We start from the raw sequence: 20,001 nt of genomic DNA, 5'->3' as shown, positions 1-20,001 counted from the left end.
AAGCTTTATTTCAAAGTAAAGTTTGCTTTCTTCTTCTGACTCTAAATGCAGCTCTCCCCTTGCTTCTCACTGAGCACATTTCCTCCTTTAGGGGGTCATATGTAGCCTTGGTAGACTTTTGCAGATGTTCTTTTCCTTTTTAATACCTTTCAGAATCACATTTTGTTTCTTTTCATCCTGAAGTACTGTCTAAATCCATTGACATTTGAATTGTTAGAAGCAGTGATCTACAGGTGCTGATATCATTCTTATCTGATATCCCATCTTATCTGGGTAGTGGAAACATAAAATGTGCACTGGAAAAGGAGCATAGTTACTCCTTTAGGTGCTCCTTCCAGTGTATGAATAATTCTCAATCTTTTTGTGTATAGCTTCAGCTGTGGAATACAAATGTCATAGGGTATTCTTGGGGCAGGCAGAGTGGGCTGAGGAGCAAGCGGGAAAAGGAGCTAATTTGGCCGAGGAGCATTTGGAGGCGGTTGGAAGAAGAGGGGACGGGGTGTGAAATTCATGGGAATTTGAAGGTGCAAGGGAGCAAACGGGGAACATGAGGGAAGGCAGAGCACATGAGACACAGCAGGGCAGCAGGCTGTGACCACCTAGGCATTTATTTGCACGTGAGCGGCAGGGGCTTATGCATGTTTGGTGACTCAGTCAGGGAGGCCCACTGGCATGTGGCAGAAAGACAGAGGTGGGGGAGAGGAGCCAGGAAATTGGGGGACAGCTGGGAGGAACCTGGCTGGTGTAAGAGAGGAGCTAAAGAGACCAGGCAGGATGAGGAGAAACAAGGAGACAAAGGAGGGAAGTTTATTAGATGAGAGGACTAAAACGCGACATGGTCACTAAAGCCTACAACCTTCAAAGTGTTTAGAAGTCTTGTGCTGAATTTAAGATCTCCATCTGCCTGTGAGCACAAACCCCTTTTCTTGCAGAGCAATCACCATGTGCCACATTACGTGTGTGTAAGATTTTCAGGGGAGACAGAATTTAAGTGAAATGTACAGATGCAGGTGCTTGCATTTTTTGTCCTAAAAATGGGACTTTATCAAGTGCTCTATCTCTTAGGGAGAGCCTGTCTCACTGGTGGTGTGGCTTACCTAAGCAAAGCGTTTTTTCATTCTAAGTCAGAACTGTGCTAAAGAGGAAGTGATGATCTAGTTGTTCAACCTCACCATATCCTGTGTTCAGAATAATTTTCATTTCTACTTATCTGCAAATGTTAATGGAATGTCCACAAATATTTTCTTGGTTTCTATGGTAAGAGAAAGAGAGTGTGAAACTCTGTGTCAAAACCACTGCATCATCTGCATCATCCTATTCTTTTCAGGAGAAGACCCTGAGCACTAGAGGAGTCATCTGTGGCATTACTTCTGTGCAAACTGACATTTAGTACATTTTGATCCCTTTCAGGTTCACATTTTGAAACACAGACTTGCATATTACAAACGATAAAAGTTACTTTGTCACTTTTATAATTACTCAGTAATGACAGAGTGTATCAAAACAGTTCAACACAGATTACTTCCTCTCTGACTATAAAGCAATCAGGCATTTGCTGGAATTAACTGTAAGACTTTGGAAATATTTTTTTTAAAGGTTTTAAGTTTCCAAATTACTCAGAAGTAAAATCTCCCAGTCCTCTGTGTATGCATGCATGGAGCGTAGCAGGGTGCAAATGCTTGGGGAACTGTGCCAGTAAGTGGTCACATGGGAGAAGCAGCTAACATGCTGCACGCTTCTGCGGCCTTCTGAAAACAGCACTGTTCCACCTGAGCGAGCACCCAGTGACCAGCCATGAGCTGCGATGCTTCTCTCAGGAAAGCAGCAGCTGTCCTGTGCTGCATTTCCCTGGCAAAGAGACTTCTGTTTGGGGCACACATTGTCAGAAGTATTCAAACTGTCTCACAACCATGCGTCCCCCACTCCTGAGAGTGCAGAGCCTTAATGTGGCAGGGCTGGTGGGATTGGGGAAAATAAGACACCCTTTCACTCTGTGTGAGAAGAGCTGTGTGGATCTCAAACCAGGAATTGTCGGGTTTGGTGGTATTCCCGCAGATCAGAGACCACACAGCTCTTGCTCCTGACACTACACCCGGCCATTGACAAACAATAATAGGTTGAAACTGTTATATCTAATTTCTCAAAGCAAAATTTCTTCAATAAGCTTTTCCACGAATGTACTGAGAGAATAAAAGTGCAGTTCAGTTTGAGAGGTATATTTCGCCAGGAAAAAACATATATGTGTTTTAGGAGGAGTTCTGTCTGACTCAAGACAGAGCAGCCCCAGTAAAAATCCCTGACCTCCAGTTACATTTGTCTTCTTTCCCTGGAGTGAATCTCAGAAGAAACTTTTCTGGGTTTTATAGAGAGAAAAATGGTACCAAATTAGGAACAAGACAACTGGAGTTAAATAATGCCCAGCTTCCACACAGGAGTCTGTTTCTGTGGACAGGTATCTGGAAGCCTAGCTTGCCAGTGCAGTACTTTGCACTGTGTTATTGAACTGTTTCACAGACAAATTTTATGAATAGAGATCGAAGTGTTTAAGAGGACTGTTAGCAAATATGACCACTTGTGCAAATATCCATGAACCTCCTCCCTTCAATAGCCATTCAGTAGTTCCAAAGGCTGTCAGGGCATGTAATGATTGTAATAAATGTTGTATTTGCTTTTGTTTCAGCTGCCTTTGACCAGCAAATTCGGCTGATTACTTCCATTGTTATTTTTGCTTAGAAGACAATTATATTGTTATCATTAAAAAAACCCACTCTTCTTACACATTTCTTCATACTGGTCTTGAAATTCAGAACTCACTACCCTAGTTAACATAATTTTTAAATTTATTTTTATTCTTATCTTTGCACTTGCTTCTTTTCAGTGTTTTTACTTTGTTTCATGCTTCTCCTGAATGCTGCATCTCCCACCTTTGTATTCATTGGAGGAACAAGCAAGTAATTGTTGAGACCTTCCCTGCCCCCAGATTAATAGTCAGAAGTTTAAATTACACACACTAAGAAAATATTGGTATTTAGCTGATGATCATGTGTTGTTATGGCTGGATTATAATGGTATCAGGAGCAGGATACTCCGAGATTCTGAGATTATATTCTAGCAGCAAAATAGCTCACACAGGACTCTGAAGAAGCTCGTTGTGTTCTCTTGTAAATATACTGAAGATACAGTCAACTTCATCTGTATTTGGTCTACTTGTGGGAAACAAAAGGATAAATATAAACTGTCCCATCTCTGTTGTGGGTCCAGTGTGCAGGACTCATCAAAGTACATCGATGGAGCAGTGCCAGTAAAATTCCCACTGGGTCTCTACAGCATGTTGCAACATGACCACCAGGACAAGAACAGCCTAAAAGCAGACGCTTTACGTGGCATATGTCCCTGGGAAAGAGTGTATCATTTGGAAATAAATTGTGAAAGAAGTTAGTCCTTGTCTAACCAGCAGCATGTGGACAGAGACAGTCACAACTATAAAGGGCAGAAAACTGCTAAGGATCCCTCTGCTGTGTTGCTTAGTTGAAAACTGACAGTTTAAGCTACCTCTGTATGCAAGGAAATCACAGTGGACAGCACTGAATGCCTTTAGTAAGGGGCAGCTTGGGGGGTGTTGACTTAATCTGTATCCAACTGATAAAAAAAAAAAACAACCCAACAAGTTACCATTTCCTCAGTTTCTTCAGAGAGGACTTTTGAGACAGGTCAGACATGTTTAGCCAGGTTGGCTAGCTCTATTTCTTTCACAAAAATTAATACATGAACTATGAAGGGTTTAGGACAGACATGGGCTACAGGTTCTGATTTGTCCTATGGGTAAACCCACAGTATTCCTTAGCTTATTTGTTTTCAGTTTGGCTCTGATGACTACATTTGGAGAGTCCAAATCTCCACTGAAAAGTGTTTGGGTCTGTAAGTTGCAAAAGCTTCACATAGTTGTTCTGGTAGTGTGCTACGGTATTGTGATATCACACCTGTTTGTGATTATCACCTATTGTGATAACACTGTACCCTGTTGTATTTTTGATGTACTCTGAACTGCACTGTTCTTGACAAGAAGTGGTCTCACTTCCCAACTCATCATCACTGCAGCTATCCATACGGAGATTTTCCATACAGGACCCTTTTCTGTCCACTGGCCAAAAGAGTTTTCCCTGTAAAATTCTACAGTTTGGTTTAAACTAAACAGGAGCTCTATACACAACACTTATGAAGTGGTAATTCTGTAGCTAAGTGTGCTCTCTCATGTTCCTTTTTGTTTTCCAGGTTGTTACTTTGTGGTATAGAGCTCCTGAAGTTTTGCTTCAGTCCAGCTATGCAACACCAGTTGATCTTTGGAGTGTTGGCTGCATATTTGCAGAAATGTTCCGTCGAAAGTAAGAAATGCAGTTTTATTTTCTTCATGTTTTTCATTTGAAATTTGAAAAAAAATGTGCAGTAAAGTCTGGTACAATACACTGGATCACGTTTATATTGGAAAAGCCTTGATAAGGTGTTTTATTTGCAAGTGTAAATACCCATTGCAAGTTCATATTTGTTGCTACCTTCAAGTCTTTCTTTTTTGATGGGAGTCTGCCTCAGGTCTTGGTAAAGCCTGTATGAGCATTGCTGTATTCCTGTTATACCTGAATCCAAATGCAGATAAAAGTGGACTAGAGAGCCTGTTGATCAATTTGAGTAAAGCTGAATTCTGGAAAGGATTTACCCTGAGGAGGGCAGAGCATGGTGGTCAGCAGAGTCTTTATGGTCTGAAGTTTGTGCATTGGAGGTGTTTGCTCAGAGTCCCCACTTGGCATATTTGAGATCTTAGAAGTCACTGTAAAGTTGATTTCTAGAGGTGGGAAACAGAGGTGGAATTTTTTTAAGAATAAAGTATTTCGCCTGAGTGTAAGCTAACAGAGATGTTAAATGTAGTCAGTAAACAGATAAAAGACTTCTTTTTTTGGCTGATTCAATTAAATTGGCTCTCAGAACAATCTTGCTACATAATATTACAGCTGGATGCAGCTGAACTGTGAATGTGAGAGGAACACTTGTGTACTGGTCTTTCCCCATGGAAGGACACTAATACGGAGGTTGTACCATGTAGGGTGTGGAGAAGAACAAACCCCCAACAACCTTAACAAGGTAAATCTGACTCAATATTAACCCAATCATCACATGCATTTTGGTTGAGCTTACTGCAAAAAGTGCACGTTGTCATTAGCTAGGTGATCTCCATGTAGAAACTGTATAGCATTTTATAACAATACCCACTGTGAAATCAGACAATGTACATAAAGAAAATGTAAAAGAAAATGATACACTATGTTGCCTAAAACCCAAAATCAGTATAATTTACAAGCCATACTGCAGGGGCCTTGAGAAACAACTATTTAATTTATACAACATGAGGTGCAAAATACTAATTGAAGTCTTGCAAAATAACTTTGGGATTCTCTACTTATTAATGTTAGTATATGGAAAAATCATTTTTCTTGGGCTTCTTGCCTGGTCAAATGGCCTGGGTAGAATAATTATACTCCACCCTCTCTGTCTCTGACTAAGAAATGAGATCAGAAAATGAGAGAAAAAAAGAATGTGGGTTTTAGGAGTATCAATTAAACCCTCCATTGCAAACTTTTAAATATTTAGTCTTATCCCATATACTGCCAGGTTCACAATAGCATTAAGCCATTGATACATTTTCTGATTTAAATAGCAGAGTCAACAACTTCATTTTGGCATTTGCAATGAGAGTGATACAGGACAAACAACCAAGAACTCAAAACCCTCATTTTTTCTCATTTAATTTGCAGTATTCTGACAGATAATAAATAGTGCCATACACAAGCACCACCAGTTTACTTTTATTTTTCCTTTTATGATGTACGAGCCTCACTAACTCTCCAAACCCAACACAGGAAATTAAATTAGGGACAGTTAAATTTTCTAGTTGTTTACAAATGCAAATATTACATTAATATTACGAAAGCAGAGGGTTTTTTTAAAATGGGAATGAGATCTGACTTGAAGCAGAGTTTGATAAAACCAGGACTTATATTATTCTTGCCAAATGCAGGGTCAGTCTGACATTCTTAGTCCTAAATTAGGGAGAATGTCAAAAACTGTAGAGGTCAGGAATGTGCCAAGTCTGTATGTACTGTGTTGTTTCATTGGAAACAATATGACTTTCACATACTTCAGTATACAAGCATGATTTGGAAGACTAATCTCAAGGCTCATTGCCATGAAGCTACAGTCAACAGCACTGAATGCTATCTCCATGGACTGTTATATTGGGTTAATGTTGCAATATTCTCTGTATATGTTGTCTTTCGGATTCTCCTGATGGATTGCAAAAGAAAACCCATGTTACTGTGACCTTGGTAGCAATAAACTGTAAAATTTTGCAAACTCCATGGATTATTTCCAAAAGATTGAATAAATGCAACAGTTATTTCTGCTGGAAAATGGTAGTGCCCTTGGGTAATCAGCAATCTGCATTTCCACTGGTGCTGATAGGATACGAGTATGAGAACGCAGCTAACGCTTAGAAGTAGATGTTGGTTTGACATTAAGACAACCTTTTCTTTTTACTGTCTTACTGGGTACTTGTTGCCTTCTTTCCCTGCTCATTTTTGCTTTATCTTTGAAAGATTTTAAAGCTCTGTAATTTTTAAGAAAAGTACTGAGAATCTTCTGAGCTTTTTTATATCCTGGAGACTTCACTGGAATGGGTTTCTAAATAAAACACAACACAGCATCACAAAATATATCAGAATCCCGTTTATGCCAAGAAGATATTTGGCAGTTTGAGTTTGCTAGAATATAGTTTTGTAGGCTGTTACAAACACAGTCAGGGTACTGCAGGTTTGAACAAGTATAGGAGAGAGGTGAGCTCTGTATGAATGGTCCAGTCCCTGTGTTACAGATTGCTATGCCTCAGAGTGGAAGGCACCTCATTTAATTTAGACCACCCTTAGTTCAAAACAGTTTAAGACAAATACAAATGAAGTATTTGTTTAAGAAATAGATCCGAAATACACAAAAGTGTATAAAGGAATTCATAGACACAAAAAAATACAATCAATATAACTCTATCTAGATACACCTAGAATAAATTTGAACATTTCTCTCATCTTGGCTAATTCAGCTAAACAAATGGCACTTCTCAGGTGAGAAGGCATTTTTCCTGCAATCTGAGATTTGTAGAAAGTCATAGCTCTATTTAAAACACTCACATTTTAGCTATGGTGCAGATTTGTAGGCTTCAGCATACGTGAACACACAAAGGTTGTGTCCTGAAACCCCTCGCACAGATTCCCAAGGATCCTACTCTACTTACAGATCAGCAATAAATTTCACAGTAGTCAGGTGTATGCAGAAACTGTTCTGTTTTGTGCATCTTTTTCTGTCTATGTGCACTGCTCATAAGATCACTCCAAATAAAGCATTACTTGAAATTTTCCTTATATGGTAGTTTCAGGTTTTCAATTTCTTGTCTAATTAAGCAGGTTGCAGTGACTTCTGGACACATTTGGATGGACTGTCCTTGTCTAACAAAAATGTAAATGTATTTGTCACAATGACTGTTTTCTTTGTGATTTCAAAGCTATCGTGCATTGATAATAATAACCAGTAAGGAAAATTGTAAGGTACGCTATGGTTTCCTACCATATCACAGAATCCTTCAGAGGTACAGCTGGCAGGACTGGCGGGGGGGCAAAGGCATGGGGGCATCCTTTGGCACAGCAAGATAAGTGCTTTTTTTTTTTTTATGTTTAGGTAAAAGTAAGGATTACTTATAAAAAGGTTTCACTCTGAGGCTGAGCATTTTCCTGGCCAGTAGGAAGGGCCTTGTAACTCCTACTTAGTGAACCACTCATTAAAGAGAAAGGCAAACATGGGAGTAGCATCCATTTCTGTCTGGATACAGGTAACTCTCCCAGATGGCCCAAGGACTGCTGGCAGCTCCAAAGCAGGAAAGCATGAACAGTGTTTTAGGGGAAAAGGGTCTCTCTTCTTGCTTGGATTAGGTAATAATCAAGGTGAATGACAAGACTGGATTCTAAATCTGGGTGAAATGATCTGTAAAAGAAAGCAGAGATCACCAGTCTTAGGCTCTCTTTTGAGTAGGCAGTCTTGAGAAAAAATGTTGAAATGTTTCAATGCTTAGTTTGTAGTGCATCTGTACATGCCTAGTCTTAAGAACCACAATCCTATATGATTTTAATCCTGCAGAGTAGGGTGTTAATAGGCGTATATGTGGGACTAATGAGTCAGATATCTATATAATTCCAGTTAGGCAAGTTTAACTATAATATTGCACAAGCAACTGCATTTGTCTTCCTTTGAAGTAAATACAGAGCTAAAATTCATCAGAAGAGACCATCAATTTTTGTAGCCTATGTTACATTTACAGCCCAGTCAAGCTGAAGAAGTCATACATTTTAGAGCAGCCAGTGTTGTGACTGCATGTGCAGTCTTCAAAACATTACAGGTACTAATTCAAACCCAAAACTTGAAAGACAGTCCTTTCCCAAAAAGCTTTTCCACCTCCCCAAACCAAAAAGTGAAACAGTATTATCTCAGTGCCTAAGCTTCATCCACCTGAGAGGGAAATGAATACTGTGCACATGCCCTTCTGAGACTGTTCATGCACCAGCTCCATGGTGTTTTAATCAGCCTGCTGTTGGTATGGTCATCAGTCCCAGAATTTCATAAGCCACAAGACTGGCACAAATAGCATGAGGTTATTATTTATTCATTTTTAAATATTAAATCATGTTTTTAGTGGTTGTCTCATTTTTCAGCTTATTCTGCCAGTTCCTAATATATGTGAGACAGTTATTGCATTACCTGCCATGCTTGAAAATTGTAGCAGCAGAAGAGAGATGTGTGACTTTAATAAAATGATGAGACACGTTCCCTCATGGGCACAAACAGTGGACATAGGGAAACAAGCTGTAGGCATATAAGTCATATTTCAGTGGTATAAATTTGTCCAATTAGAGGAGTTACATCTCTGTGTGTAGAAAAGTCATGAGCCCGAGACTTTGTTGCTCTAGGTAATGTGTATAAATGTGATAAAATCAAAGCTGAGAGCCTCATCTGGTGATTAGGCTGTGATGTGAGCACTACATTTAGGACCTACAGGCTTCCTTTAATCATAAAACATTTAACAGGTTTAAAAAAAATAGCAATACACACGTATTCATTCTTAGGTACAATGTCTTACAGCACAGAGTAATTGTAAAGAATCTTTCACACTAAAATATAGTAAATCTTTATTCCTCTTTCCAAACAAGCCATAGATTAGTAGAGTTTAAAATGCGGCCATCAGATCCATTGCATGTAGTTTTGCTGTGTCAACTCCAGGACCAGGTGGACAATAGGTCTGTGGAATGAGACGGGGCACCCACCTTCCCCTGGATTCCACCTCTACTTGTGAGCGAGGGAAGAGCAGTTGGCTCTGCAGCTTAAGTTTCAGTTAATGCTTTGCAGAATAAATATGGTCAAGTGGTTGCAGAAGAAAATAGCCCAGTGTAACAGGAACACCTGTTTTTAAGCTGTCTTCAAAACCTGAAGCTGGATAGGAAAGTTTGAACTTTTATCACTGAGGGAAAAGAAGAACTCAGCTGGATCATGTGTCCCGGCTTCACTGAAATCATTGCTGAAATTAACCCTGACTTCAAAGGGGATTGTAGCCTCTCTCGAAACAATTCAGCACAACAGAGTGGCACAAAGAGTAGTGGAGCTAATCTCTGTTAATGTGCGCGGTACAGCACTAGGTTGAAATGATCTCTGTAAAAGAACTGGCAGTTGAAGAGCTGAGGCTGGAATTCACAGTGTCTCTCTTCTGGTCTTTGTAAGACTGTGTAGCACAATCAAAAGCATGTGTTGAAGCTAAATTTGCAAGAATGTAAGCCACTCTGCTAGAATGATTGTTGTTATCTGTCTGCTAAAATATCACACACACACACACACAGAGGTAGCTGCAAAGGAAATCAGGCCATCAGTATGTGAGCTACTGTATGCATGTCCTTATCCAGAGAAGGAGGCACATACTCCCATTTGTTATCAACAGGCAACAAAGTGATAACTCATAACAGCCTGCAGGTTCTCTGGTGCTTTGAATGGGGCGGGCAGCTTTTATCTCAGAAATTATCTGCAGTCCAGTTCACCCTTGAATCTGCTCTCCTAACTAGCATCAGTTTCATCATGCCATCATTTGGTCTGAATTAGCTGTTCCTATAGGTGCTAATTGCTCACAGATGTGATCTTTTAAGGTTGGACTTTGAAAAAATTAGGTATACATCTGGCAACGTATGTTCAATAGCAGAACCACAGGTTCTCAATTGCCTAAGCATGTTCTTCATCTGCGGAATGAAGCAGAGAGGACGGTGGGCTTTGGGGAAAGTGATTCACAGGAATTCTGCTATAGCAGAGAATTGCTTGGAGATTTGAAGTACTGTGCCCTCTCCTCCAGACATATCCTGGGTTAGTCATTCCTTGCAATGAGTTGCTTCACTGTTGAACGGTCTTGAGGAACAGACAATGAATCCATAACTTTGTGAATGCATACCTGATAAGTAGGATTTATATGTACTAAGTGACTCTCACTTCAAATTAAATAACAGTATGATGTCACTTAAAAATGTTTTCCATTAATATTGTTCATTTATTCAAAGCATTGGGGGGCAGAATCATTTGTTTAAAGCCTGTAAACAACAGTATAGTGAAGTATAATATACTGCAGCATTAGCAGCAAAATACCATGCAACTTAACATGGAGCTTGTTTTTCTAAGTACAGTACATATTCTTGCCATAGCCCAAGTACATCAGTGCAGGCAAAGATGTGACTGAAGATACTTCGGTTTGGACAGGACCAAAAGAGAGAGACCACGTATTCCTATAATATGCCATAAATGAAACTCTGTCTCAGACTGAAATCGATGGATAAATTTAGCATGATTTATGTAGGGTAGGAAATAATGGAAAAATCACCAGGACTTCTGTAGAGAAGGACAATTTCTTGTCTTTTTAAAATTATCTTTATTAATAGTTGTTTTGCACACTGTTGTCATCAAACTCGGTTTTTAATTTCTTACTGTGCTTATGGATATTGCAGATGAAATCCTGGTCACACTGTACAGAGAAAGAAAGGCAACTCTGACTGATAGTAGTGAAGAATTCAGTTTTGTTTTACCTTTCTGCACATACAAGAATAGTACTGTGAACAGTCTGAAAAAATACTCTAAAGATAATAGACTCTAAAATATGAATACTGCCATGTGTGGAATTGTGAGGCATACTTCTGACACAACTTTGTCTCATTTCAGATGTTTAATTCTTTGTCAGTTATTTTCCTGTGCTTCAGCATATCTAATCAGTAAGAATATTTTGCTTTGCCTGCTAGATCCTGTATTTCTCTATATGGTAAATTTTCTACCTTTTTTTCAGCTCTTAGCCTAACTTTCCCTCTTTTCTCTTATTTTCAACACATTTCTGAAATGCCTTTCAAATGCGGAGAGATAAGAGAGCTGTAGTATATTTTCAAATCTTCCTTATGTTGGAAAGAAGAGAGAAATAGAGGGAGCAGAAGACAAATCCATAAAAGAAAAAGAAAAAAAAAAAGTATAAGTGTATATTGGGAGGGAAGGTATAATAAAACCAAGACAATAGAGACATCTAGACAAAAAGCAACTGAGTAAATACAGTCATAAATGCTGCTTATGAGTTGCTTTTTCTGTATAAACTGGCAAACATCTTAAATGTGGTTTAAGAGAGAACTGTTCTCTTTATCATGCAGCAATTTTAAACACAGACTTTGCAATCATATTATCTGGTGTTTTCCAGTGAACCTTAAACCAGCATATCTAGTGGACCAAGAGCTCAAAAGTGTAATCATTCACTTGTCTGTGCTCACAGTTAGATTTTGGTAACAGGAAAATTAAAACAACAACTTTTTTTTCCCTTTTCTGTTTTGTCTTTGTTTCAACAAGCAAAGGTGGATGTTGCAGCTTAGAACTGTAAAAGCTGCACAGCTTGATTTGAACCTTTGAACCAAGGTACTGTGCAGTTCTGGCCTGAGTTTGTTTTTGCCATTTTTGGAAATTATCTTGTTTTGTTACAAGAATGATTTAAGTTGCAAGTGCCATAAAAGTTCACCACAGTCCAGACCAACTGTACTGGGAGAAGGTTCGTTCCTTGGAAAGATCTTGTCAGCATTCAAAATTCTGCGCTTTGCACTTTTCCTCCTTTATTCTTCTGCCATTCATGTGCATATGGGTGTGTGGGAGGCTAATGGTTTTTCCAAACCAGACCTAATAAAATAGGATTTTTTCTTCCACCCCAGATAAGTGGCCAGCCTATTACAAAGATATTTTTTAAGTTGAATGGACCCAAGCCACAGTTTAGCTTAGCGACCTTAGTGATCTGATTGAACAACAATGACATTTTCCTTCAAACTTAACTAACAAAGGAAAGCAAAAGACTGCACTTGTTCATGTTATTCCAGTTTTCAAATAAGCAGGATTGTTTTCTGTTTAATCTGACCTCTGAGGCAGAACTCCCATTGGGTTTGGGCAGAGGACAAACGCACATTAATGGAGAGAAGGGCAAACCGTCAGAATCATACCACTAATTATTCAGTACAAAATAGATGTGAGTTTCCAAGACAGCATCACCCCATTAAAAGTAAAATACCTTGGGTTTTAGTTCACATTTTCCCTCAAGCCTTTTCTAGCAGATACCTTTCTAAGTGGCTACAGTTGGGCTGATTGATAGCCGTTAGTCAAATCCAGTAACTGTATCGGTCTGTGGTTGGAGATGAGTGGTAAGTGAGTGCCAGGCCATTCACTTGTGGTTTTCCTTTTAGTTTCCAGCTGTGCCAGACTTTCAGTCAGAGGAATAGATCTGTTGGTAAGGGAAACCGTTGATAAACCATAGAAACCAAAAACTGTCACTACCCATGACAAAAAACAGAAGGGAACCTTGAGGCAGGGGTAAGAAGACCCACAGAAACAGTGTTAGCTGACCAAGTTTACTCTGACTGTTAACTTCAGGTGCGGGGTCATGTCAGGCCAGGCAGTGCCCAAGGAACTGGGGCCACGGGTGGCTCTGGGCTGGCAGTCGGCAACTGCAGGAGCTCACAAGAGCGCTCCCCTCCTGGAAAACTTCCCATAGCTTCTTCATGTGCAGGTGACACAGCACTGGTCTGAAATCCTCCTGAACACATCATCCTTGAAAAAATATACATTCCTTAGAGGGGTGATATTCCAGTCTGTGACAATCTGAATTAGCCTGGCCAGAGGTCAGAGAAAAAGACCTTGTGGCTAGGATAAAGACCACAACATGTCAGTCATGATGTAGATATTTCTAAGTCCTTGGTTTTAACATCATAGCATTTGTAACAGATATTTGGAAATGCAGCTGGCAGCAGAAATTCCTGGGTCCCTCATTCTGAGCTGTGCTCGGCACAGCTGCTGGCCTGTCAGTGTGAAGGTGCATCACCTTTGTGTTTTCTGGAGCATCTCAAAGACAAGTTCATTCCCGGGATAAGCCAGAGCAGCCTGAGGGTTGCTTTGATAGTATCCCCAGCTGCAGATGGCTTTCAGCGGTCACTCCACCAGCCAGAGAACAGGAGAGAAGCAGGGCAATGCTACCCGTGCCCCTTCCTCTCCAACCTGGAGAGGGCTAGCCAGCTGTACGCTGCCCAAAGACTTTCCTTTTGAAAGGGTCTCCTGGCTCATTCACACAGCTTCCCTCTTCAGGAACTTGGCTGAGAGAAGCTTTGCTTTTTGCCTAGAGTTTGGCCGGGGGAAGCTCTGTGTACTTTTGTTTGACTCGTAATAGAACTAAACATTGTTTTTATTTACTTTTCTCTTTCATAAGAAAATGGCTACAAAAAGGTATTTAAACTCCAAGTGGGTATATGCGATCCTTTACTGGACACTGGTGCACTCTGGAGAGCAGGGAGAAAGACTGGATTTTAACAGTGGCTCATGTGGCTGAGCTTCCAGGTGTGGGGTTTTTTTCCAAATTGAATGTCTAGTCAGAAGTTTTGATCTGGGCAGCTTTACTGAGTTTTTTGCATTTGATTACCCAGAAAAGAAATCTAATCATTAGCTACCATTGTTCAGTCATAAAAATAGTATGTAATAGTTAAGAAGTGTATAGGACAAACCTGTCTCGCATATGTGTCTTTTCTTCTCAACAGCTTTGCACTAGAACTTCTCCATATGTAGGTGCTCACCAAAGCTGTTAGACGCTCTTTACATCTAAAAAAAATCATAAATCTGCATAGGAGAAGTGGAAAGTGCACCTGAAGGAATGGATGACAGTTTAAAAACAGCTAAGGACAGCAGAGCAAAACATCACAGCTTTCTGAAATGTTTTGCTACTTTGTAGGAGTAAATAATTGGCTGTGAGAGGAGAGCTCAAAATGTCAAAGAGAAAGCAAGAGGAAGTTTGATATTTAGATTTCTGGAAAACAGTTTCTCTAAGGGAACTGCAGTGCCCAGAGGCAGTTCCCCGCTGCCTTTGTGGAAAAGCTTACCTATGCCACAGGGTTCAGACCACTGCAGAGCACTTGCCAGCTGGTCTGGGAGTCTGTACTTTCGCTGTAGTTGCAGATGTTGAAGACCTAGATAGAGTCCTAATTTGGGGACGAAGGGAGGTGGCCACAGCCTCTCCTGCATGTGCATGCTGATTGCCACAGAGCAGCACACGTGATCCCCACACATAGCTGGAGCTTCCGCTGCCATCAGTCCTCAGGGTCCTGATGTTGCCTGTGTACTAAAAAATAGAGAAGCATGGCAGGATACAGCTCTCCCTAGTTCCTCTCCCTTCTTCCTCAGAAGTTACAATTCGCCTTGTGATATGAATACACATGTTGTTACCTTGCTCCTAATTTTTGTTTGCATAACACCTGTGGCATGGCCATCACATTCACTTGCATGCTCTGCTTGACTTGCTGACACGCTGGCCCTGTACAGATGAGTCCACGTGAGACACAGCCACCATGGTACGCTGACTCTGCTAGAGACAGAGCCAGGATTTGACAAGTTGAGAGCTCTTGATGTCAGCATGTGACATGCCAGGCTGCCCTCTTATGCTGGCAGGATGCTTCATGTTTTGCAGTCTTTCAGGAAACAGCAGACTGGCTATGCGTGGTCAAACCATATGACTTCTTCCAGAAACTCATGCATGATGTGCCCTGCTTTCCTTTTATAGATGTTCTGAAAGCATACCATCCGGAGGCAACTCAAAGACAATCTCTGATGCAGTATTTCTTCTTTTACTTAAATATTCTCCATATCCATATCTTCTCTCCTCACACATCCACGTTTGTCAGTAATAAGTGCTTTTGGAATATAGACATTTGTCAAATAAGAATTTCATCCAAGGAATTACTTCATTTCCACTAATTTATTCTACTGAACGGGAGTAAATTGGCATGAAGATTTGGTTACTATTGATTTTGACTGAGTCTAGATCAGTTGCCTAAAGATAAATGACTCAATCAGCTATATCATCCAGAATTTGACCAACTATAGTGATTATCAGATTACTTTTTTATTGAATTATGTCCACAAAGCAGGTTTTAGTATTATGTCAGTACAGCATACACACTGTTCTATACAACTGAATAATTTTTTAAGTGCTCTTTATATCCAAATAATTGGAGTGCAAGCCTTCAGCATCTAAAGAAGTGTATGTAGCAAGAGATTTTTCAGAAATGTTCCTGTCTGTAGCTGTTAAATGAAGCCTGTTTGTCAGTGATGAATCATATTCTGCTGCTGTAGGAATGAAGATACTCAGTTACAACTAGATCTCATCAGATCATTAGCAATGAAAGAGTGTATGTACAAAGTCAGAACTGTATCCTGGCCAGGTGTCCTACCCACTGAGGCACAGAAACAGGCTTGCTTGCTCCTCTCCTGCCTTGGAATCAGTTTTCCTTTTCTGGAAAGTAATTGTAAAAAAGAAAGGGAGGTGTTGCTCATCTCCTCAACCTTAAAGAGGGCCCAGACTTTTTCATGAACTCCCAATTTTTGGCAAACACTCCAGCCACAACAATATGAAAAACAAGGCATAAAATGGCTTACCATGGAAGGAAGCTTTTACTTGGTTATTGACTTACTCTAGAAGAGGATTCTGGTCTTTTAATTCTGAGCAAATCAGATTTTTTTCAGAAATGACAGCCAACTCCATCTGGATCTTGGGGAACCGCTTGTAGTGGACATGAGGGTGTCCCTGGGGGGACTGAAAAGTTCAAGATGTGGGGTGGCTCAAGGAGCTACAGATGCTCAGTACTTCAGAGGCTGAGGAAACATGCATTCTGTAAAGGCAGAATTGTATGCTATTCCCATTAAAATAATGCCAGAAGCCAATAGAGTTGTGCCATGGACAACACAGAAGCAGAGCTATGGCTCTAGTAATGGCAAAGCAGAGATAACAGCATAACAATTGTCCCAAAATTATTTTGGGGGGCTTTGAAACACACAAATCTACAGCATGAGGTGTGTTAACGCTGCAGTTGCATAGGGGAGGGTGGTCTCTGAGCAGTGTTGTCACCTAGAAGTTCTTCTTTTTGGTCTTTCTCTTTAATATAAGAAATTAAACTCTTTCTTTTGGTCAGGATTCAAGTGGGAAAAAAAAAAAAGATTTCATGTGAAATCACTAATAGCTGAACAGGATAAGTAACTGGAGAGCTCTCAGTAGGTGGACTCAGATTGCTATGCACTGTCAGGGGCAGTGAATGTAAATCTTGCAGCTTCTCCAGTCCGAGTGGCAGACTGTATTGCATGGGACAAAGTATTGCTTAGGGCAAAGTTATATCTAGTTTAACTGGCCTTTGAAAACTGTATCAGTTTTCCTTGGATGGTTGCTATATATGCTTTCTACCTTAAATGCTTATCGCAAGTTTCTCCGCAGGTGTTTATGAATCCATTGTAAGCCAGCACAGCTGCTAAAAATTAAAGTATTTTCTTCACACCATCCTTCTAATCCACTTTCATGTCTTTTGACACTCAGACTCAGCAGCTGGAGAAGTTTGAAGTTGAAATTTCACCTCTGCTCACATAACAGTTTACTGTTTAAGTAAAACTGATAACTCTGATCTCCCCTTTCAGAGATTTTTTTTCTGACCAAGAGAGTTTTATTACAGCTGAAGGTGATGAGACATACTAGTTGCAGGGGAGCGGTACTTCTTCTGATGTTTCAGGTTTATCTGAAAATTTAAAGAGGTTTAGTGCAACATATGCCAGTAACACCTAATATGGGGACAACAGAAGTGATCATAGATCAAAATGTACTCAATACCACATAGGAGCAGCTCAAGCCCAGTTGGAGAGAAAATCCAAGGATTCTCTCTCTTAGCTTATTTTGCAGAGGGGAAAAAAAAAAAAAAGAAAAAAGGAAAAAAAAAGAAAGCTTTTTCTTGGATTTTATCCTGTATTGGGAAATTTATGTCCTAGAATGTGTAGAACATTTCAAATTCTATGTTTCCCTTCAAATATGGAAATTTGACATCTATTGGAGCTCTCTTGTCTGAAGTCTTGGAGAGTGCCCATGTGCAGCCTCTGTTACCTCATTATCACTCTGTCACTGTACTACTGCAGATGACAGAAAAGATTTTGTCTTTCAGACTTTTTTTCTTATGCTTTTATAGTTGGATATTTGCTTTTCTGCCTTACTCTTCCTAGCTCTAGAATTTAAAAAAAAAAAAAAAGAGTAATTTAGTCAAATAGATATACCATCTTCTGGGTGACTCATAATGATGGAACTGATACATCATTTATAACTCTGTCCTTTCTTAGGATTTTATATTACGTATTTAGAGTATAAGCTCTTTTATCTGTAGGGTATAACTTTTGTCTGTGAAGCTTCTTAGCATTATTGAGAAAGAAATAAAACCCTAGAAAACCTGGGAACACATACTTGGATGTTAATTTGCTAAGTATCTTTGGGCAGATTGAATGAACCAGTATGTGTAGTATATGTATTCCCTTTACATTAACTTGCTTCTCCTTTGATACAGAAGAATCAGAGGTAGTTTCCTTCAGGCAATAATTAGGTGTGCATAGACTTTCAGCTGATAGAAGAATGACAACACATCTGTTTAAAAAGAGTTCTTTACTCCAGGATAAATCAACCTAATGGCCCAAAATCTTTTTGTTTAAAGCTTTACTTGGAAAGCAATCTGATTGAAAATATAATCAGTTTGTGGAACTTGAATTGAATTTTAGAGGGCCTCAGACTTGAAAATCTGTTACGTATCTCCTTGATAAAAACTAGTTCCAACATTAGAGGCACTCTCAGAGCGAAGTCCATTTTAAAAGGGTTTTGTAGACCAGTAAAGAAGGTAAATGTCAGCTGATGAGCTTTCTGAGTCATCTTGGCATTGCAGGAAAAGTTATGGAACTACAAAAAATTAATTCTGTATCTCTGAAAACTGTGATTTGAATAAGTTATTCACAATGAAATTTCATACAGGATAAAGGAGTAGTTAGTTCATGTAGAAGATGACTTTCATTTCTTTTGTGTAAACAATAAAGACTAGGAACAGACTTCTGTTGGTTACCTTGAAAGTTGGTCTTTTGCTGTGATATAGTTTATCATAAAATACAGCATTAAAGAGCACCTTCATGCTCTCACTAAAATGTCATTTTGGAGTGCTGTCTGCTGGATTTTTAAGTGAGTTAAACGAAAGCTGTGGTAAAAACCAGCTCTGGCATCCTCTGGAAGGAGAATTTAGATCATTTCAAGGAAAATGTGGGCAAATTTGTTCACAGGCACAAACACCTGGAGGTGAGGATTTTCCTGAGCTCTGCACAGACACACACACACTGCCTGTGCACAGCATCCTGCACACTTATTTGTCCCATTGCTTATGTGAGTGAATTAGAAAGGAAGTAGCCCTCTTGGCTCCTATCCACACACATAGGACAGCCTTTATCTAATCCATAGTTCAGTTACTGCCTTCAAACCCTAAAACTGAGTTGCACAAGAAGAGCAAAGAAGCATGGCAGTTATAGAGAGTGCAAGTTTAGAAAGGGGTTATGAAATAGATTCATGAGAAAGAGAATATAGAAAACTTAATAAGTGATCACGGGAAAAGAATGATCATATTGTATTTGTCATACCAGCAGTTCTTCCAGGATGCTATAAAAATGCAGAACTCTGCAGTTTAGTTATATAATTAAACTTCAAACTGCTGACTGACAAGATAGATGTAATTCAGCTGTGTGCAGTGATGGGGTGGGTGTTTAACACACAAATTGTTAAATCATTTTGCTGGTAGAACTGTCAGTATAAACAAGAGGAATGCTCCTTTTGCCACTCCAAGCAAAGACCATACTTTTTTTTCCTTTCCTTTTTTCCAAGGTCAGTTGTGTATGTATTTCCAGAAGTTGCTTCAAATGTTGTGACTATTTTCAAAATGCCACTGTTATATCATGCTCCCTGAGCTGAGATAACAATTCTTAAAGCCCTGGTGAAATAAACCTACAAATCTTCTGGAGAAGATAAGAGAATTGACGTGTGTGCTGAGGGAATAAGTGAAGGACCTTCAACCTATCAAGGCTGTTCCATTTCAAAAAGTAGTGTTAAGTGATGGATGCTGAAGTAGTTCTGCCCAGGAACAGATCTGCCGACGTTAGAGCATATTCTGGTCAAAGTGTGTGTGTGTGTCTGTGTCTGTGTCAGTGTTTCTGTGTGTGTATCCTTCTGTTGAAGCACCTTTTTTTTCTTATAAGAGGTTGTGAAACCAGATCTCACTTGGCTTGATCCTGGGGTCATTGACGTCTGTGATAAAACTCCCTTTTATGTCAGTAGTGGGGGACAAGGCCCATCATTCTGCTCCAAGGCCACCTGAGACCTTGAAACATGATGCTTATGTGAAAGGTGTCAAGTAAATGTTAAGCACCCAGAAAATTATCTTCTTTTCCCAGGTTCCTAAGGGAGCTTTGAAGATGCTTATATTTTCCCTCATGTATGGTCTTTCT

At 39.7% G+C, this 20,001-nt stretch overlaps 1 protein-coding gene across 2 annotated transcripts in view; it reads left to right on the top strand.

Annotated features, from left to right (window-relative positions):
* CDK6 (cyclin dependent kinase 6) overlaps nucleotides 1–20,001 on the top strand; it is a 131,883-nt gene that overhangs the window by 97,393 nt on the left and 14,489 nt on the right. For both annotated transcript variants that reach the window (XM_074897988.1, XM_074897989.1), the window contains exon 5: nucleotides 4,273–4,382. In XM_074897988.1, coding sequence (XP_074754089.1) covers nucleotides 4,273–4,382 — 110 coding nt within the window. The remainder of the gene's footprint in view (nucleotides 1–4,272; nucleotides 4,383–20,001) is intronic.

The sequence above is a fragment of the Athene noctua genome, chromosome 2, assembly GCF_965140245.1.
Source record: "Athene noctua chromosome 2, bAthNoc1.hap1.1, whole genome shotgun sequence".
NCBI lineage: Eukaryota > Metazoa > Chordata > Aves > Strigiformes > Strigidae > Athene > Athene noctua.
This window is presented reverse-complemented; position numbering and strand designations above follow the sequence as displayed.